The 21,932-nt window shown below is 37.4% G+C and overlaps 1 protein-coding gene across 1 annotated transcript; it reads left to right on the top strand.

Annotated features, from left to right (window-relative positions):
* Positions 1-7,200: 7,200 nt before the first annotated feature.
* LOC139737838 (ileal sodium/bile acid cotransporter-like) lies at positions 7,201-11,851 on the top strand. Its single transcript, XM_071648511.1, has 2 exons — positions 7,201-7,312; positions 8,903-11,851. The coding sequence occupies exon 2, from the start codon at positions 8,920-8,922 to the stop codon at positions 10,378-10,380; it is 1,461 nt and encodes a 486-aa protein (XP_071504612.1). The 5' UTR covers positions 7,201-7,312; positions 8,903-8,919; the 3' UTR covers positions 10,381-11,851.
* Positions 11,852-21,932: the final 10,081 nt, after the last annotated feature.

The following is a 21,932-nucleotide window of genomic DNA, read 5'->3' as shown; positions in this document are numbered from 1 at the left end:
CATCACCCGAACTTTAATACTTCAGTACTCTCAGCACCATGCACCACCACCAGACCTTTTGCTATACTCATAGTTCGGTTTTAGGTAATCGTTTGCAAATTGATCAAAGACTGCTTTTTCTAGAACAATATCATTTCCATACATTTATAGAGCACTTAGGTTTTAACAATGTGTAGAATAAAAAAAAAAGAATCCATTTAAATACTGTATCGATTGAACTAAATATGCCATAATTTTGTCATGATTATGGAATCATTTGTCATTTTCTTTCTCAAAAGTGATGTTACCAAAGTGGAGCATATTATATCCTCAGATGTTCCACCCATGACAGCGCATAACAAATATGATTCACTATCAGGCCACCATTAATGTCTAATCGCTAATAACAGCATTTAACTAGCCCATTTTAATGATTGTTTTATTACACTCTCCAGAGATAAGACGTCTTTACGTCATTTAGAGCAAAGAGTCCACTCTTTCTGTTTGTTTTACGCCTTTCCACCTTTGCACTCCATGATCAGACAAAATATTGATTTGGAGCAGTGTGTAATGAAGGAATAAGGATACATAGAGAAATGTCTATTTGAAATGCTCTTATTCAACATGTAAACCCCTTTTATTCATTTTCCCTCTTCTCTCACTGTCGCTTTCATTTGCACATACTCTTCAGGAACTTTTTGAGTTTGTATGTGTGCGTGTTTGGGGTGGGGCTGCAGGCCGATGGGAATCACAGACAATGCTATTAAAGTAACCCCCACCCACTACGGGAATAATCCCTGGGCGGAACCATCGAGGGTCGTGGGCTCTTGGGACCAAAATGGGGCCCACTGGCCGGGCCTTCTTACTGGTTCCGCCGCCCCAAATGTTCACTTTGCAGAAAAGTCTCTCCTTATTAATATTTCCATACAACAAAAAGAAATATCTCTATATATCCTTTATTAATAGAAAACGACAAGGACTTACAGAACCAACAAAGGATACGTATCTATGAGTACGCACACACCCACCATCACACCCACAACCACACCCGCACACACACACACACACACACACACGCTTATATTGTATGATTGAATCGCCATGATCCCCCTCGAATTTGTAAAAGGCAGCTCCCTGAAAAAGTGTGATCTTTGCTCTCTCACATTTGTGTGATATGCTAAATTAGATTATTACTAAAATATGGCTCATGCATTGTTTTGGAGGCGTGGGTTCTGGAGGAGACCATAAAACTGTACATAAATGACGCCATTAAATAATATCTCCATCTCTCTCTCTCTCTCTCTCTCTCTCTCTCCCTCTCTCACTCTCTCTCTCTCCCTCTCTCCCTCTCTCTCTCTCTCTCTCTCTCTCTCTCTCTCTGGTATGACGAAGTCCTCTTTGCCTATTTGTGAAAAACATTGGACAGGTAAAAGTTTGAAGTTTGGAGCCCCTCGCCCTTTTGTAAAGAGATGCACCTGAGAAAGTTGTGAAGCGTACGTGACCGATCTTCGCGAGGGCAGTGAGTTAGCTCATCGGTAGCGCGTCTACCTCACGAACAGGACCAGGGTTCAATTCCCGAGTTGTGAGTAATCATGCGGTCCCCTCTAGTAATGGGTAAACACTGTCCCTCGGATAGGACATAAAATAAAGATCCCGTGTGTGAAAGAGTCACAACTCATGCACGTAAAGGATCCCACTTCATTCATTCATCGCAAAGAGCAGGGTGTTAAGCCCGGTGAAGTGCTCCCGCTTTTCATCCAACATACCTGGATCCCACGGAAGACCACCAATTGCAGCTGAATATGGGCTATCCAGTCATCTTCTCAGATGGAAATGAAGCAAATAAAATAAACAAGCAAATAAACAAACAAACAAACAAACCTCTATCACGTTAAGTGTTTCCTAAATGCCACATAAAAGGCATCAGTTCAAATTTGATTCGAAATCAATTAATATCCATTGAATGGCAAAGCTTTAACACTGTTCATCATTAATTGCCCAGCTGGTCCACAAATTGTTTATAGTTTAAACCAGTATCTTATAAAGGAGAAAACGTTTCTCCTGTTAGGACATTAATCTTTATGACGACTACCTTAGTTTGGACTATGAGCTTATGCGAAGGTAGGTAGAGATACGCACTACATGCGTATCCATCTATCTACATTCCCACAAGACACTTGTGTTACATGATGTTACACGAGTTGGAAAAATTAAGTGCATTATTTCAGAATTAGCGACATTTTCTCTGAATATTTCTTCGCACTGACAGCGTATACTGATTCCACTGACTAAATGTTTAAAGGGGTAGTACAGTATTGGTGGAGATGAAAATTGGGCTTTAACTTTCTTGCGAGATACCAAGAAAACACTTATGAAATAGTACAGAGCATACCATTTTAAGAGGAATTCAAAGTTTATTTGATAAAAATCGGGTTTGGAATAGCTGAAACATCCAAAAACAAAGTAAAACAAAACGATCGTAATAAAGTGTGGGTCCCACACTTTATTAGGATCGCTCTGTTTTGGATATCTCGGCCATTTCAAAACCAATTTTCATCAAATAAACGTTGAATCCCTCTTGGAATTACATGCTCTTTCATATTTCATAAGAGGTTTCTCACTATCTCACCAAAAAATGATAAAAACCTGAAGTTAAGGCTCAACCAAAACTATACGATCCCTTTAACTGCTTTTCTGTTGTTTTCCTCTGACGAAAATTTAATGTCTATCGTGGTAGCAAGGCAATTTCTTGTTCGAACGTTGCAGGGTCGTAAAACAAACACGGTTTATTTTGTAATTGTTATAGCATGGCTCGACACTAACTTTTTTGTTTGGTGGCCCGATGGGGCCACCAAAATCCTAGATTTCAAATTTTCGGTGGCCCGAGAGAAAAATTTGGTGTCCCGAAAAAAAACAATAAAGAACACTAAAAGTCCTTTTTTTTTAATGAGTTAAATATTCAAGATTTATGATAGTAAGAATTAGAATGGACATATCTACTCATAAATAAACTTCAACAAACTTGCAACACTCACTCTAAGGCATTCATTCAGTCCTTTTCAGCCATCCTTTGAACAAAATTAACTGCTAATTTCCGGCGCAAAAAATTACGAATTTATTGACATACTTTTCAAAAAATTTTGGTGGCCCGAGGCGGGCCACCAAATTTGCCCTTTTTGGAAATTTGGTGGCCCGACTTCATTTTTGGTGGCCCCGGGCCACCGGGCCACCGTTAGTGTCGAGCCCTGGTTATAGTTTGTGATTTAGGAGGATAGAACTATTCGTTTATTTCTCGCTGGTTTGTAAACTCGAGATTTAAGATCATGACAGCCATTTTGCAGGTTAAATGGATTGTTACCCAACAAAATACACGGTTACACGAAAAGTGTTCAATCACTGTTCGAATCACATCATTACTTCCCTGGTCTGTCAAAGCTTATTGTTGCATTCATGTGGCAGTTTCAAAACTCTTCTGCAAACGATAAAAGGAACTATACTCTGCTTTGTATACATTAATCCTCACAACGGGACATCTGATCTACATTCATTTCGAAGGTTTCAATTCCAAAAGGTTTTATTCCCATTAAAGATGATTCCTGGTGGGGAAATATTTAATAACCATAATCCTCACTATGGGGGCACTCTGATTACAATAACTGAGATGTTTTTAATTTTGACAAGAGTATTCATTCCCTTGGAAATGTCCTGCTGGGTGGAGGGGGGAGGAGGGAGGGGAGGGGATGGGGGAGGGGAGGGGAGGAGATCACCGCTAAGGGCACACTATTTTCAACCACTTACAGTACGCCCTTGATATTGAATAATGAGAATTGAGCAGTCCTTGGTCTGCGGCTATTAGCAGGCTATGATTGTCAATTCTGTTCGCCGATGACACCAATGTATTTTGTTCCAATTCTGATTTTCAGTCGCTTCTAAGAACACTTTATACTGAATTGCCGAAATTATCTACATGGGTTAAGAGCAATGAATTATCACTCAACTTAAAAAAGACAAATTTCATTTATTTTCATAATAAGAAGCATAAAAATGAAATGCACCATTTAAATATTATGGTGGATGGTATATATATTATTGGAACATAAAGAAAGTGTCAAATTTCTTGGAATATTAATATTATGATTGAAAATATGAAATGGAATGCTCATGTGCAATACATCTTAGATAAAGTGTCTCGTGTGACGTTATACTCTGTAAGCTTAAGTATTATGTCCCAAAGAATATTTTATTTATGCTTTATAATTCGTTGATATTATCGAACATCTAATATTGTAACATTGTTTGGGCAACTGCAAAAAGTCACAATGACAGTATATTGCTTCTGCAAAAGAAAGTTATACGTATATGCACCAATTCAGGTTGTCGCGACCATTCAGATCCTTTGTTCGTAGAATTAAAAACACTAAAGGTAAATGACATTGATTTTTTTTTTTGCAAAATTCACTTTTTATGTTTCGTTTGTACAACGGTCAGTTGCCATCTTCTTTTTTCTCATTATTTCAGTTAAACAAGGACATACATTTTTATCCCACTAGGCAATCTGATAAATTTCATTTACAAAATCCTAAAACGGTGATGGCTCTGAAATCTATCAGATACACTGGACCCGATATTTGGAACTCTCTTCCTTCAGAGATTCGAACTTTAAAGTCTATGTATTCTTTCAAGAAAGCTGTAAAGACAATGCTGCTCTCTGGATATCAGTGATCTTATAATGTGGAAATATCGCCGTTCTGAATTTATTGCGTAATGTTATGTAACCAACCATGACCTGCTAACTGTTCACCCGTACCTCGGTGAGAAAATACTTTGCCATGCTTTACTATTCAGTGATCCAGGTGATCTAACTTTGTGTATCAGCGAAAGCAGACAGACCTCTCCCTTCCTTTCTCCTTTCTTCTATCCTATCTCTATGCAAGTCATCTCTCCCCCCTATTTTCCTCTATGTTATATATTATGTACAAGTACGAGGGCTGCATGCAAATCAAGCAATGCTTAATGCCCCAGTCACATATATATCCCGGATCACCCCGGACCACCCCGGATCTGGATCCGGGGAGAGATCCGTGTTGACGCCGGGAGGCCAACACGGCAACTTTTGGAGGTCAAAAACATCCGGCGTCATCCGGGGATTGCCATGTTGGCAGATCAGTCCGGGGTGGTCCGTGCGGCTGCCATGTAGCTGCCGCGTTGATCCGTGTAGCTGCCGTGTAGATGCCGTGCTTGTCCGTGTAGACGCCGCGCTCTTCCGGCCTTATCCGTGTAGCTGCCGTGTTGATACCGTGTGTACAGTCATACCAAAATCCCGGATCTCCCCGGACGTCCCCGGATCTCCCCGGATCACCGTATAAATCCTTGAGCATCCGTGTTTATATGTAACTGGGGCATTAGCTGCAGCCCTTCTGTGTTATTCATTGCATCGCTGATATGTTTTGTTGTACATAAAGGCAATGGAAAAAGAAAAACTGTATTGCCGCATATTCTAAAGGCAATGAAGAAACTTATACTTTGTTAACAATCAATGTTTATGTATATATCATGTATGGCACCAACAATGTATATAATATATGTGTATGTATCTGCATGAGCAATGCTATAATGCAGGAACCAATAAAATAAAATCAAATCAAATCAAATCAAATTCAAAGAACATTATACATGATATAGAAGAAATTCATTCTGATATTACCTTGCTTTGTATATAAAACAAAAAAAAAAGCCTCAGAAAAGTAGATCAGTCAATATTTTGGGAAAACAGGAAACATTGATTGTTAAGGATTGTAAAACTTTAAAGGGTATGTATAAAAGGCAAATAGGCAATTCTGTGACAGTAAGTGTTGAACATTTCTCCTTTTGTTTTTATTTCACGAATTGCTATTACTCTAATTTAAAGGTACTTTTCACCATTGGGAGCAGTGATTTAAAAAATGGTCGAAATATCACATCTAATGCATATGAGTACGTCAGTCGTGCCACAAACAATCCTATACCATGTAAAAACTTGTGGAGCCGGCGGCTTTTTGGCGTCATGAAATTGTCACTACCGTATTGAAAGTGGCATCCATTGAATGCACTGTGATGTAGACAGGAACTTTCGCGTGCATTTATTTTCGCGAATCTTGGCTCTCGCTCTTGCAAAATCTCGCGAAAAATTGAATGCAAGGAAAAAATTCTGGATTTACAGCATGTTTCCCAAACAACATTTGACATAATTTTTTGTGTTTGAAACAAAAAAACAACAACAACAACAACAACAACAAAACACAATCTCGTGAGAATTGTAATCATGACACCGGCCGGCCTTTATTTCCGGGGAGGGAGCTTAGAAAATCACAAACCATGGTTTATTTTCCTAGTCAGCAGTAGCACCATGTACAGTGATCTCATGGTCCAAAACCACGCCCCGCTGAGATCAGCCTGCATAGGCCTATTGTATAAGGCACAAAGATCACAGCCATAGCTACACTGCGAGGAAATCACTCTAGTCCCGGTCAGCTCGCCAATTCTTACTTTTTTCCCCTGTAAATCACTTCTTTCTCCTGGAACCAGCTGATAGCACACACATTTCTGCGATACAGTTCTAGGGTGTACAGAATAGACGCGCCTGAGCATAGTCCATGAGAAAGTTCAATACCACATGAGACACCACAATTCACTGGCGTCAAAACAAGATCGTTCTATACACAGGTATATAGAAACATAGGTCTTTGCAAACATTTTGAAGGTGTAGAGCGAATGCGCGAGTATTGAACCATTTAATCGATCTATTGTTATGTTCACTGGGAAACTTTTCGTCTTTTCTTGTCTATCTTTTCTCTTTCTTTCTTTCTTTCTTTATTTATTTCCTTTTTAGTTTTTCTCTCATTCTCCCTCTCTGTACTTGCAACCTCACGCAGTATCTTTATAAGGCTCTACTCAATGTTCTCACTCGTATTTAAACATGAACATAGCTTGTTTAGTATTAGCGAAATATTGCCCTTTATGAAATCACTTCCCCATATAGATTATTCTCTCTCCCTCCCTCTCTCCCTCTCTTTACTTCCAGTTGTTTGACTACATCGTCATTGCGCAATGACGCAGCAAAGTAATCGAGGGGTGTCGCCAAGTTTTCGATTGCTCAAGTTCTGTTTAATAAGTCTCTCCAAACAGACCATACAGATCGACTATGAATAAAAAAAAGGAATCATAACATTGGACAGGAGAAAGAGAGAGAGACTCAGGCCTAAAATGTGCGAGCAGTGCCGCGCCGCATTAGAGAGAGCTGTTCGAGATCCTGGACAGGCGGTGTCAGCATAGAACTCACCCTGTCGGCAATCCCGTGAGTAACATTGTAACGAAACCATTTTTCTCCGGAATTCCCGTTTTTCTATTATATACAAGTAGTCCCGCCATTTTACAACAATTTTGCACCGATACACGTAATAGCTATAAGAAATTGTGTTTTGTTCACGGCATTTTTTTTTCGTAATTTCAGTGCTGCAGTGATTCATTTATGTATATGCACACATTTTAATGGATTTGCCCTTTTTTTGGGGAAGTGAAAGTAAATGACATGAAATATAGATGATTAGATGAGATTAACAATCAACAGGTGAGCTTGACTCTGCAATATATTTCTGTCGACGCAGCTCACAACGTATTCCAAGGACACACTCCAGGGCACTATCCACCGCAAAACATCGACACGGTACTCTGTCGGAAATTAATTGAGGTAGTGCTGTACCACATGATTATGACGGCAAACACTGAATATTCTTGATCTTTAACCTTAAATCTGACTGTGAGACGCGAGCAATATCACGACTACTTTCAGGAAAAAAAATGCAAGCCTGCCTCGATAGTTGTTAAACATTAGTTTAGTTGCTGACTTCTTGTTTTGCAACCTCTGACTGATATTACGAGGAGTTGTTACGAAGCAGTCATGTTTAACTTGTCATGAGATACAAAAGCAATAAATCTACTTTTCGCAAATCGCAATATATGTAATGAATATTACCTGTAGTAAGCCTGTTTTAATCCCCCCCCCCATCTTGCTTCAGTATAAGCGGGAGAAAGTGGGACGTGTGTAATGTTCAAATGTCTTCCATTTTTGCCTCTGTAGCAATCTGCTTGTGAGTCTTGTGTGTCTGTGTGTGTGACGTGAGTTTGTTTGTAATTTGTTTGATAAGTATTTTCCACGCCATCATTGAAGAAAATGTGATTCATCAAAAGTTTGACTGGACACACCAGAGAGAATTTATGATTTTTTTTTCTATTTATTTAGTTTTTCACGTTATGAGGGCTCCATAGAATGTTATGCTTCTGGCATGACGGGGGAACTGGGATACTGTCAGAATTATGTTTAAATCAAGAAAGTCCTCATTGTTTCTATTTTCATCTTGAAAGTGTCTTCTTATAAACTTGCAAAAGATCATTGTAGTGGCAATCGAAAAAGACGATAAGTGTCACATCTTTTTTCATGACTTCCACAAACTTTTTTTTTTCTGGATGAAATTCGGTGAACTTCAAAATGCAAGTTTAGGTGCCTTTACAATTATGAATAGTCAAAGATATTAACTTGAGTTCAGTGTTAACTACATTGGAAAAGAAGGCGGATGTGCTTAGTTAAACTGACATCCTGAAAATCCTCAGCGTTTCTACGAAATGAAATTCTATTGCTATTTTCACATTACGTATGAACATAATGACGGTGAAGCAAAGTGTTCCATAGGTTATACAGGTCCACAATTACATCTGATATTTCTAGAAAAGTGTGATTTAAAGTTAGGATAACTTTTTGCTGAATTTCAGTTGCCATTTGAGGCTATGGTATTTAGTCAAAAGAAATATGCAATGTAAACGACTATGATTATACGGGAATGGAATAGAACATTTGAACTAACTGATGCATTGCCTATATTTCCCTCAGATAAGGAAGAAGAAGAAATGGCTCCCCAGTTGTGTCGTCTGCTCTTCCTGATGACAATCATCGGGGCGGCATCGTCAACCCTCGCCCAAATATCCTTCGACAACTTCACCGACGTCTTCGTCAACGAGGGCCAGTCAGTCGATGTCAACCTCACACTCGTCGAATACGATGGACCACGCAGTGAGCTGTTCTTCGAGAGCGCCAGCAACTTCGACTTCGTCATCACGAACGGCTCTGGGGTGCGATTTCCGCTGGACAGCAACACGACGCTGCCGACCACGTACAAACTGGTCTTGCGCGGGCGCCACCTCAGCGTGTCCAGTCTTAAAGTCATGGTGTCTGAAGTTGGGTCGATGGAGGCTACAGTCAGGGCAGAGGTTCCGGTGAAGGTGACTCTTAACCAAAGCCAGTTTCAGGTGATCGTCAACTACCTGTTTAATGTCCCCATTGTCATTACTTACCTCCTAATGGGAATCCTGCTAGACTTGAAAGTTATTTGGGAATGCCTCCGCCGACCACTTGGCATCACCATCGGCTGTTTCTGCCAGTTCGTAGTCATGCCAGCCCTCTCCTTCGGGATCGGTAAGATGCTACAGATGGAAACTGCTGCGGCGGTCGGTCTCCTACTCGCCGGCTGCTGTCCCGGAGGGAATATGAGCAACAACCTGAGCGTCCTTATGAACGCAGACTACATGCTGAGCGTGACGATGACGGCGTTTTCGTCCGTTCTCGCGCTCGGCACCATGCCACTCAACATCTTCATCTACATCCGTTTCATCGTGGACGAACAGCTTGATACTCCTTTCGATCAAATCGCGATGCAACTCGCGATCATGATCACCCCTCTTTTCGTCGGCATCCTCATTCGCCTCAAGTTTCCCGATGCAGATAAGAAGGCAAAGAAGGTCGTAAAGCCTTTCGTCGCTTGTACCTTCGTCATCGTTGGGGCGCTGAACATTCCGTTCCAGCTCCACATCTTTTATTCTCCCTGGGATGTCTACCTCTCGTCCCTAATGCTTCCCCTCTTCGGTGCCCTTCTTGGCGGGACAATCGCGATGATAGCAGGCCTCAAGAAGGCCCAGGTACTCGCCATTGCATTCGAAACGGGCATACAGAACGCCGGCATCGCCTACATCATTTTGCTAAGCGCATTCCCGAGGCCCGAGTCAACCCTGGCAGCAAGGGTTCCATTCGTTACTATGATGATGGCATTCTTTCTAAGCATGCTCGCCTTCCTCGTCAACTTTATCCTGACCCGGGTCATCTGCAAGAATAGATCGAAAGACGACGCCTCTGAGACCAGCGTTCTGGATGACAAAGACGCAATCACGTCAGTGGGCAAGTACAAATCGAATGTCAGCGATTCCGGGGTAGAAGATGATACGGGACTCTATAGCTTTCCTTCGAAGGAAAGTGAGAAGGATCTTACTACATTGACTAACCATGCCTACATCAACGACCAAGACAGTGTGATTTAGGAAACAGAAAAACTCTATATAAGAAGCGGCACTGGCTCGGCACAAGGTGTTTCCAATTACTCTTATTGCACAGTGATGATTGAACTATAATTGATATAGACCAGTACCCTGTTGCATAAAAGTTATGATCAAGCGCAAGTCAAGAAAATCATACGCAACTTGATTTTCAACCAATCAGAATGGAGTATTTGGGACGTACGTTTGATCTTCTTGACTTGCGTTTGACCGTAACTTTTATGCAACGGGGCCCAGATTTCAGAACGATGGGCTTAAATCTCGTGGGGGATTTTGTATTCAAACGCAGTAGGATGTGTCATACTTTTTTTTTTGTATATTCTTATGCAAATATAATTATTTGAGCCATTTAAACCAATTTAGCATAAAGTATATTAAGCGCTTGTACGACTTTTCAATTTGTTTTTTTTTTTCTTACTTCTTTAGTGAAAGCCCCTCATTTTTACACTCCTTTCAGGTCTATGCATTCATGGATGTATAGCGGGAACAGATCTCACTGCGAAAAAAAGAATAAGCCAAAAATATTAGTATTCTGTATCATTGTTTAAAGACATTTTAAAGATTTTGCGCGGTTCGGCGGGAGATTCCGTGAAGTGATGACATCATGTTCTTTTTAGATTTTTGACAGCGATTATGACAAATCCCACTGTTTCATTAAAATTTAAATGTATAAATTGCCTGATTTCTTATTTCTTTTTGAATTGAATATGGGATTGAGTTTCATATCATAGGGTATCTTGTGCACCAGTATGGAGATATGGACATGTGTATGTGTATATGTCGGTGCTAACATATATATTCCAGAAAAAGAAGCAAAACAACTGGATCGGGGATTGATGTATTGATAAACATATTCATACATGTACATATTTTATCATACTTGATTTTATATGATTTTTCAATAGTTATGTCGCAATGTGACAGTTACGTGTTGTGTGTATTGTATATGACGATTTATAAAAACAAAAAACAAAAAAAAATTAATCTATTTCTTCTGTACATGTGCGTCTGAAATATTATGAATAGATGAATATAATCGCATTATTTTCTTTTGTAATTACACCTTTTATATTCAATGCCCGCACTTTAAAGCATTTCTAGACTAATTGGAATGAACACGATGTCTCCAATAGCCCTTTCTTGTTATAGTTAAGCACTTCGTCTTGCTAGTGAACATAGTTACGTCAAGAAAATATTGATTTTGGTATATGTGTATTGTTTAACGAAATTCATGCAAAAATAGCCACGGACACATAGGGAAGAATTAAGTGAATAAGAAATGTATTTGCATATCGCCGGTGGAAAAAAAACAAAACAAAACAAAACACATTCTGAGCTTAGGGATAATAAGTGATCCTCAATGTAGTTGGCTATCTCAAAGATTGTTTACTTGCATAAAATACTTTATATAAGAGTATAATCTTGCTGGACCGAAATAATTTATGTCAAAGGATATCATGAAATGTATGGAATGAACGAATTCTGTTTCAATAAAAATATCAATGTCCTTCAGCAAACAAAATGTGTAAACTCTGTTTTTTTTTAAAAGTTGTTAAGTGCAATGGCTGTTGAAAATCAAAACTTATCTTGACGTTATTTCCTGAGTATTTCAATCATCTACTTTTAGACGTCCAGGTATTCAAAATTTAGAGAAACGATCTTGCCATTTCACCAGAACCCAAATAATTCTGATGCTAATCAATATGACTCTGTACAGATAACAGCAACAAGAATATTCAGAGTTCTTGACATGAATATCTTTGAAACGTTGAAACCGCAGGCACTTACCATAGCATTGTACAGTTCTTTCATCTATTAAAGCAGAACCATTTTTAGGAGTATCAATGAACGTAGGTAGTAAGATGTATCATAGAGAACAAAGCTTGACTGATTTTTTAATACCCTTTCATTTATAGGCTCTTGGTTACTTTCATCGATTTACAAATGGGACACTGACCGCAGCTGACTATAGCCCTTTTTCGATGTCTTGAAGAACGGATTGTTCAATTGAATGCTTGAAGTAAAATACCGGAGAACTTATCATATTGATCTGGCTTGTAGTGTATTTTTTTAAATGACATAGACCTTGGAGAATGAGAGGCAGAGAGAAGAAAAAAGAACTAAGAGTCTCAAAGTTCAAATGGAAATATACTGCAATATTTACACTTTTGCGAAAACAAACATACTAAGAGAAATATACGAATGAATACATCTACAAGCACTAAACCCTCTCAGGGTATAAAGGTATAAAGGTCCTTTGTTGTTGCATGAGTACTCCCCCCCCCCCCTTTTTCAGTGAGTATATTTACAACATGCGTGTGTGCGTGTGTGTGTGTGTGTGTGTGCGTTTGTGTGTGTACGTAAGTGAGAGATTAAAAAGAAAAAGAAGATACTCATGTGTAATTATGAACCATTCTGCCCAGGGAAATATCAATAAAGCAAGCATAAAACCTGTAACACTGGCGTTTAACTACATTTTGGGTCTTTTTGTTATCAAGAACAAGTATCTAGGTAAAAAACCTGTGTAATTTCACGCATACATATTTAATTCTATCAAACTAAATCAGAAAAAAAATATGATTAAAAAAAATTGTACAACAAAAAATAATGTCAAAATATGCGTTCTTGCACAAAGTACCACAGAGAAATCATGATAATTGGGAGTACACGGACATTGATGACATGACTCACAGTTATGCAAATATTTCAGCAGTGAAAAGAAATAAAAACCTGATATGTTTGTATTGTTGTTCAAAGATATGAATGTACAAAAATAGGTAGTACATTTGGAAAACTATCCAGGAAAGTTTGCAATATATCATAAATTGTCATAGGTTTTACAACACTAATGGTATTTTTTCAAAATGAAAATTTGTGTTTGGCAGCGAATATGAAAATGATATATTGAAGATTATCGAAAGGAAAATTTCTTTGGTAAAGTTTTCAATCTATCGTCTTCAAAATGAGGTAAGATATGACAAAAAAGAACTAGAAATGTAATATTTCTAAGTAATTTTAGATTTCCTGAAATATTTGTGCTACTCAAAAACTAGAAATGCTATACCCTTAGCGGTTAACGGGTTAATGATAGAAAGGATTCCAGTGAAAGGAGTTGATCACCGTTTCCCCCATCAGGTCTCTGCAGCATTCAGAAAATGCAACAAAACAAGGTTTGAGAAAATGGATCATCGAATATCAATCTCTATAAATAATAATAAATGATTATGTAAATTTCAAATAATTCGAAATAATTACACCATTGGTGGAAAAGAAGAAATCCCCCTATATGAGACGAAAAATACTCATAATGTTTATCTTTCAGTATATTTGAATCGAATTTGAATATATTTTAATTTGCTATATTACTAAAGAAAAAAATATATAGAAAAGCAAAAAGGGAAAAGTGTGCGAGAAAAAAAATCATGTTATTATAGGTAAGTAGTATATGCGACGCCCGGTTGATCCAACTGAAGTGAAAGAGAGAAAAAAAGGTGACATGAATTTTCTGGCATCAAACACAGTAATCTCATACTAGTTTCAAACTTTTTGCTTGTGACGAGTTAACGTGATACTGATGATTGTGTGTGTGTGTGTGTTTATCTGTGTGGGTTCATGTTCCATATCTTTCCTAACTTGTCATTTCCTTGAAGCATCCTCCCTTATATGTTTGAAATGTATTTATGTACTTGCAACCTGGGGCCATCAGCGATGGACCCATTCGATATATATATATATATACACAATGTATATAAACTTTATCAAAAGTATATGTGACAATGCACCTCAAAACAAACAAAAAGTCGCCAGACATGAATTTCTAGTTAAGACCATATTCTCAAAGAGCAGACTTTAAGCTTTAAAATGATGTATAACTCAACTCAAATGGACTCTCCTAACCTATCTAAATATTGGAAAGAAAGCACAAACTCAGGAAAAGTGTGAACCGAGAAAAGAGGCTTTGAAGTACAGTGTCTATTCAAGCGCTTAATCTTTACCAAACCGTGCTGGCTGTGCGATGAATGGGACAAAAAACAGGAAGTAAACCACCAGAGTAACAACAATAAAGGGATTATTAGATTATACTGAAATTAAGCATGCCTCATTAACACATTCTGTCCATAATTAATGCCGACTTTCAAAGCAGTAGCACTATCCTTTCAAAAGTTATTAGAGTTGAAAGTGAAGAGTGTGGACAAGGTTTTTCAGAAATGAAAAAGGGAATCTAAAGACACACCTAATCACACTATTCTACCAAAAATGTTCGAGATAAACTGCTAAAAAAACACACTTTCCTGCCCATTTTATGATACCAAATTTTAGCATAATGTAAAAGAAGACCCGCTCTTTCAGAAAATATGAAAAAGTCAAGTTCGGCTAGGTTGACCCATTTCACTTACTTTCAGTCCTCACGCAAAATCAGTGTGTGCGACTTTATGTTCGTTTTGAGGTGCACGGTCACATATGATCCGATTTGTAGCTTCAATTTGACATTGCTGCATGTCTTCTTTTTCCTCTCTCTGTCTCTCTCTGTTGAGAAGTTTCTCCTACGATTGCCTCAAGTAATGTGTGTGCATGAAAATAACCCTATTATTCCGACACTTTATCAACTTATGTTATTTTCTATTGACATTGGAATGCAGATATAAAATTGAACTTAAATCAACCTGTGGACGAGATGAGAGTAGCCCTATTCGAATTAGACCAAAAGAGAATTAAATTAAATAGTAAGTAGCCCAAATTGTATAAAAGTATGTCAATCAGACTGATTGGTTGGTACACCAAATGGAAATAGACCAACTGAATATCAGACCTATATAGACCAAAGAGAAATATAGACCAAACGGGTAGTACACCAAACAATGATTAGACGAATTGTCCATTGTAGCAAATGAAAAATACACTAAATGAAATTACACTAGCTGGTAGTAGGCAAAGTGATATTAGACGAAATTAAAGGGATGGTACAGTATTGGGTGAGATGAGAATTGGGCTTTTAACTTTTTGCGAGATACCAAGAAAACACTTACGATATAGTACAGAGCATTCCATTTTAAAAGGAATTCAAATTTTATTTGATGAAAATCGGGTTTGGAATGACTGAAACATAAAAGAAAACCCTAAAGTAAAATAAAGCTATCGTAACAAAGTGTGGGTCCCACATTTTATTAGAATCGCTCTTTTTTTTTTGGGGGGGGGGGGGGATATCTCGGCTATTTCAAAACCAATTTTCATCAAAAAATGTTGAATTCCTCATAGAATTACCTGGTCTTTCATGTTTCATAAGAGGTTTCTCATTATCTCATAGAAAAAAATTTTGAAACCTTAAATAAAAGGTCTCAACCAAAAGTATACAATCCCTTTAAAGTGAAAACATTTACATGAAATGATAGACCATCTGGGCATTTGACGGCGCGATAATTAGCCAAACTGGACATTGCACCAAATGAGCATTGAACGAAACTGACATTGGACAAAACTGTTATAGGGTGTAGGATGTGGGAAGTAGACCAGCTGTGTAGACAAACTATACACACATAAGCACACACACATACACACACGTACCTTATGTTTGAGCAACAACTTGAGAAAAGTAGAAGTACATGGATACCACTTTAGTGCTTTATTTTGATCCTTTCTCAAGAGACACTTTGAAAATAACAGTAATAATCTTATTCATTTTAATCAATACTTCAAAATAGGTGAGGACTACAGAATAAAGGACACATTTCACTACAATAACTAAAATTGAAAGTTTTCAGCAAACTAGTAAGATAAAAAAGGATAGGCTCAAAGTCACAAAGGTTAATATATAAAAGGGAAATCCATATAAAATCTTATAAATGCTTAAACTTAGGACTCGGTATTAGCGGTACGATCGTGGCCCAGGGTCACTAAAAATTGATGTAGGACCACAAAGTTTCCAGAAAGGCTATCTTTTGGTAGTCCCACCGGACAAATAGAATTTAAAACGAATTTTTGTTTCTATTTTTATTTCGGACCGCTATCCATTTCTTTTTGGTTCTCCAAATGTCAAATTCAAAGGTTTTAAAGTCCCAAGCGGACCAGTACAGAGAGAAAAAAAGAACTTAATATCGGGCCTTGCTTAGCCTTTTGCAAAGGCAGCTCGCTATAATTTCAGCACACGCAAACATAGCGCGCGACCGGCTAGCCTTTTGCAAATTCAGCTCGCTATAATTTCAGCACGCGTACACACAGCGCGCGACCGGCGAGCAACGAGAGCAGCTCGCTCCCATTCGATCGCTATGTGCGCGTGGGTTCACCGCCAGCCGTTATATGCGAGTCCATTGCGAGCCGCCTTTGCAAAATGCTAGGCCTTGCTTTACCTAAAGACATCAGAAGATAATTTAGACAATGAAATTTAAATATTGCAATTTCATTTGAAAGAGTGATATCTTAAGTGGGGTTCACACATATAGCCCGAAATAGTTGTTCAAATGTAAAAGTCTGAAAATCATCCGAGGTCCCCTTTCTATTATAGGGGAGTGTCTGAATACACTCCTTAATAATTGTCATTTCTCTAAATTCTTGTTATTGTATGAAGTGTTGCATTCCTGTACAACCTGCCACAGGACTCTTACTTCCCACTTTTTCTTTCCTTTTCTTTCCTTTTCGTTTTCTTTGCTGCAAGCAAAATATCTTTGCAGCAGCATGTTTACTGCTAGATTTCAGGTCCAGTACTGTTGCGATAAAACATCATAACCATGATGGCTTGATGAGGATCTTATTTTCAAATTCAAGCTTGCTTATTTTCATTCTGCGATTATAACAGGTTATTAAAGAAGGCTTTTCACCCTATATGCAGTAACAACAACATCAACAACTGCATCTAAACCATGTCCTATATTGCTAGCGCAGCCAACACATAACGATGCATGATGTTTACCAACGTCGAAGGTGAACTCAACAATTGAGACACAAATTATCTCCTAAAAGACGATGGAAGTGCATACAGTTACTTTCCAATAATTCGGAAATCCCCAGTTAAAGTATCACTTGGCTTCTGATTACTGAATGTATTTGCATTTCATAAATATCACTGCTTAACTTGTAAAGCTCATGGGCGCCAAGTACTAGTACACTCATATCAGAATCAATAATTAAAGTCATTAGCTTTAGTCGCCGGGTATACAAGCCGCGCATTAGCAGGGAATTGCTTTTTGGAGGAAACCAAAATCACATGCGAAACTCCTTGTGAATCGGAGTCTGAAGTCGGTGGTATGTAAAGGATATTCTTGTATCAAGACCCATCTGTAGTTATGACAGGTTTGCCATTCATTTTATTAAATGCAACAGATCATTATTCATTACCCCACCCCACTCTATCGTGATATAAAAAACAACTAACATTAACAATTGGGGAAAATGCTAGAGTGGAGCACGTACAGAAAAACGCGAACATGGCGAAACCGTAGTAACAAATTGTTGCTTTGGACCACCTAAATAAGTAAAAAAAAAAAAGTGACACTTCTCTCCGTTTTGTAAAGCCTGCATCTTATCGATTTCGACAAATAGTATTAGTACTAGGAAGCTTGCATCTTTTCATTTCTCTATTCGTTTTTTTCCCCTTTTTCTTTTTGGATTATGATGATCACGCACCCAAGTCCATTAACTCTAAGTCCCCAAAGATGGAAAGCCGTGTGCACTCAACGGTAATCTCATCCCTTTCTTGCCTCTACCATGTACACTTGTCATCAGTCTTAGACATGTTGACAAACGCATCGAATCACCCTTGATTATTACTTGTATAATTCAAAAAGAACAAATACTTATTCCTGTGTAGCAAGAGGTCACCTTCCTTCATCCCTTCGCTTTGAAGAAGCTCATATCAATGTCATCAAGAGCGTGTTGCCTCTGCGAGAAACACGCAGGCCTACCCTTGTATCGGGCGCCTCACCTGGAAAGAGAAGAACGTGTTGACTATGCTTGAAAATATCTCTTCAGTAAATAAACTCCCTTCATTGTCATCCACTTTGTGTGTTTTCCTTCCCTAGTTCATGGCGTTCGACGAATTTGTTCGGCACACAGTTCAATATCTCTTGTGCTTAGACGTTGACATTGAAAAAAGCAAGAAAAAAAAAGTAGTGAACGTTTTTAGAAAGAAGACAAGTATTTTAAAGCGATTTCTTGAATGATCTTATGTTCGCATTGCCCCTTCTACTACAGTTATCAAAAGACATTGTTATTTATGAATGTATGCAAGTCTTTATAGCTGACATTATCACCATTACTATTTTGGTTGCCTTCACATAAGGTGACGTGCTCATGACCATTCCCATTCTAATCGTCATGAATATGCTGTTGTGTAATAGCTATGTGTCAAATTCCAAAGTGCCATTTTTTATATATTATCATCTATACTACCGCTGTCTTTATTACAGTCATCATTTTGTGGTTTACAAAATCATAACATTCTTAATCAGACATCTCCATCTACATCTACGGGCCGTTAACGATCGCCCCGTCATTGTACATTCATGCTAACCTGGAAACATTAAACTGCACGTTACTTGAATATGAGACCATTCTGAAGCAAATAATACCTTTTGATGTTGACACTCTCTATCGTTAACCAAGTAGAAATTGTCCATCCATGGCGAACAGTTTAAAACGGTATTGGTTCATTGGGTTGTCGAGTCATAAATAGTACTTCTCGCCAACTTTGAAATAACGGGATTAGAACACCATGTGTATCTTCCAATATGTTAACATCATTTCTGAAAAGTTTGTCATGCATTTTACTCTTTAAACTGCAACAACACTTCAATTATGGTAGTTTTGGTAATGATAGTAGTATTCATAAAACTAATTTGTTTAGTATACATACGTCTACTACTTCTACTACTTCTAATAATAATAGTAATAATGATAACAATAATGATAATAACAATGATAGTGATAATGATGATGATGAGGAGGAGGATGGTAACAAGGTCTTCTTTATCCACGGTTTAAAGACCCTTAAGCAATAAGTGCATGTCGTTGCATGCTCTATAGAAGGTAATGCATGATAGGTAACCCTTGGCAAATTACAGACGTATATTCACGGTTTCTAACGTTTAACATATTATACAGACATTGATAAATATTACAACATTGGTGATAATTGCATTATCATATATTCTAATGTATTATATCATATCATATTATATTACACTACATTAAATTACATTATATATTACGTTAGCACATCATGATAGTGACAGTGATAATGATGATGATAGGAAACAATAATTGAAGAGTTTGTTTGCAAAAACAAATAAGTCCATATTTGCCAAATGGAGATATTTGCGATTAAAGGTCGAGAAAAATAAAGAGAATAATACGAAAATTTTTGCTTCTTTTGACTATAACTTTAAATATGTACCTTTTTATGTAGTGACCGATATATCATTTAAAAGGTATTATTTTGTACTTTATGACAGAGACCGTACTTCAAAATCTTCAAAAATGGACTTATCGGTTTTTGCGAACTAACTCTTCAATTATAAAACTTCACACATTTACTTTAAACGGTCTTTGCCGTCCTGTCATTGATATAAAATTGTTTTAATACAATGAAATTGTCTCATTTCGCTGTTATGGATAAAACTGTCCAGAATTCATACTTACATAGAATTTGTTTGTGATCATAAACGTTTTGACTTAAAGTGTGCCGTTCCGGTGTGTCACATTTTAAGCGATCTTTACAACCAAAGACAAGTACATTATGCTTCAATAGCACTGATATATATATATATATATATATATATATATATATATATATGTCAGTTATCAATATTCCAACTGTGTACATGGATGTTACTGACAATTTTTTTTTTTCGGTTGACCCGCGTTGAACAAGCTCTGCTTTGAAGTAGATCAAACTTTTCCACCATGTCACCATTTAAAAGTATGCATTCTCCTCTCACCATATAGTCATTCATTAGGATACTTCTATGTTGTAGTGTACTGATCATCTGCAGATGAAATTTATTTCTTACAAACCGTTAAACACTTAGGTCCACAACTGGTCTTGTCAAAGGTATTCGTTGTGTTATATCTTACCTTTTATTGGATGGAAATACAGTATGATTGTACTGGATTGAATTGAATAAAATGATACTGAAGACGCTTTTGGGTGTTTATCAATTCTTCAACAATGTTACAATGTTGTCTCATTGAGATTTGTAACTACTTTTCTTAACAAAATCCGAATCTATATCTATAATCTATATATGAATACAACTAGCCTTGTACAATAATGATATAAAGCTTGTATCTGTTTACAAAAAAAAAAAACAACAACATAAATTTGGACTATTCGAAGATGCGGATATGTAGGACAATGAGTTAAAAAGCATCCTCCAATAGCTTACTATCTCTTATATTGACGATTTTTGCGTTTATACCGTACAATAGGAAAAAAAATTAATTGCTGTTCACCTGTTTCTGTTCGAAGCGTGGATGACGTAATGGATGTCATGAAAATACCACAAGTTGAATGTTCAATAGGGGAGTTATCTATACAAAATTATCCATTGTAAATTGTTCAGTTATCAATGAATAAAATATTCAGTTATCAAATTAAATACTTTCTTCAACTGTTTAATGAAAAAAACTTTCCTTCAGTGACATACTAAAATCTCCTTGTATAGAAATCACTTATCGAACCTTCATCGCACTCAAGACTCATGTCTTAATTCCTGATTTCTGTAGAATTCACCAAAGTGAGTACGAAGACTTGTGTGTGCATGTTTTTTTTTGGGGGGGGGGGGGTGGAGGGGTGGTGTTGGTAAATAAGTATCATCTATGTTCAACACACTTTGAATTGTCAGCAAAATGTTAATATTGAAATAGATTTGAACATTTTTTCTTTTTATATTTTTATTTCATTTCGAAAACAGTATGGTATTTGGGAGATTATAAACTGAAAAATGAAATAAGGGAGGATGAGGCATCTGGTTCCCCACCCAGCAGCTTACGGCCACGATTTTGCATAAATCATGAATGGATCTACAAGGTATCATTAGCAAATGCATCAACTATTCTTGTGAGATTACAATATCTTTGATAAAAACATCAAGATCTCAATAATGATAATTAAGTGCAGAGGTGCAAAAATGTGTCAACATCAAACAATAGAATGTCAAGAGTATAGACTTTAAAGAGGATGGCTAGTAACTGATCAGTGGGAATCGGTGGGAATGCTGAGGATGATTGTTCCAATCCTTGTGGGATTCATTTAAGAGTACATTATATATCTATTGTTGTGTGAAAATTATTTGCTTCAGAATGGTCTCATATTCAAGTAATGTGCAGTTTAATGTTTCCAGGTTAGCATGTCTGTACAGTGACGGGGCATTAAACTGCACATTACTTGAATATGAGACCGTTCTGAAGCGAATAATTTCACACAACAATAGATATAATAATGTACTCTTAAATGAATCCCACGAGAATTGGAACAATCCTTCCCCAGCATTCCCACTGATTCCCACTGATCACTTACTAGCCATCGCCTTTAAGAATTGAAGATT

This window comes from Diadema antillarum, unplaced genomic scaffold (genome assembly GCF_040938485.1).
Source record: "Diadema antillarum isolate AM-2024a unplaced genomic scaffold, OU_Dant_1.0 seq00000708_RagTag, whole genome shotgun sequence".
Taxonomy (NCBI): Eukaryota; Metazoa; Echinodermata; class Echinoidea; order Diadematoida; family Diadematidae; genus Diadema; species Diadema antillarum.
The sequence above is the reverse complement of the archived record's forward strand: the minus strand, read 5'-3'. Positions and strand labels throughout refer to the sequence as shown.

Bases quoted from the DNA above. Each gene is read 5' to 3' on its own strand.
- LOC139737838 (XM_071648511.1), top strand. From the start codon at position 8,920: ATGGCTCCCCAGTTGTGTCGTCTGCTCTTCCTGATGACAATCATCGGG.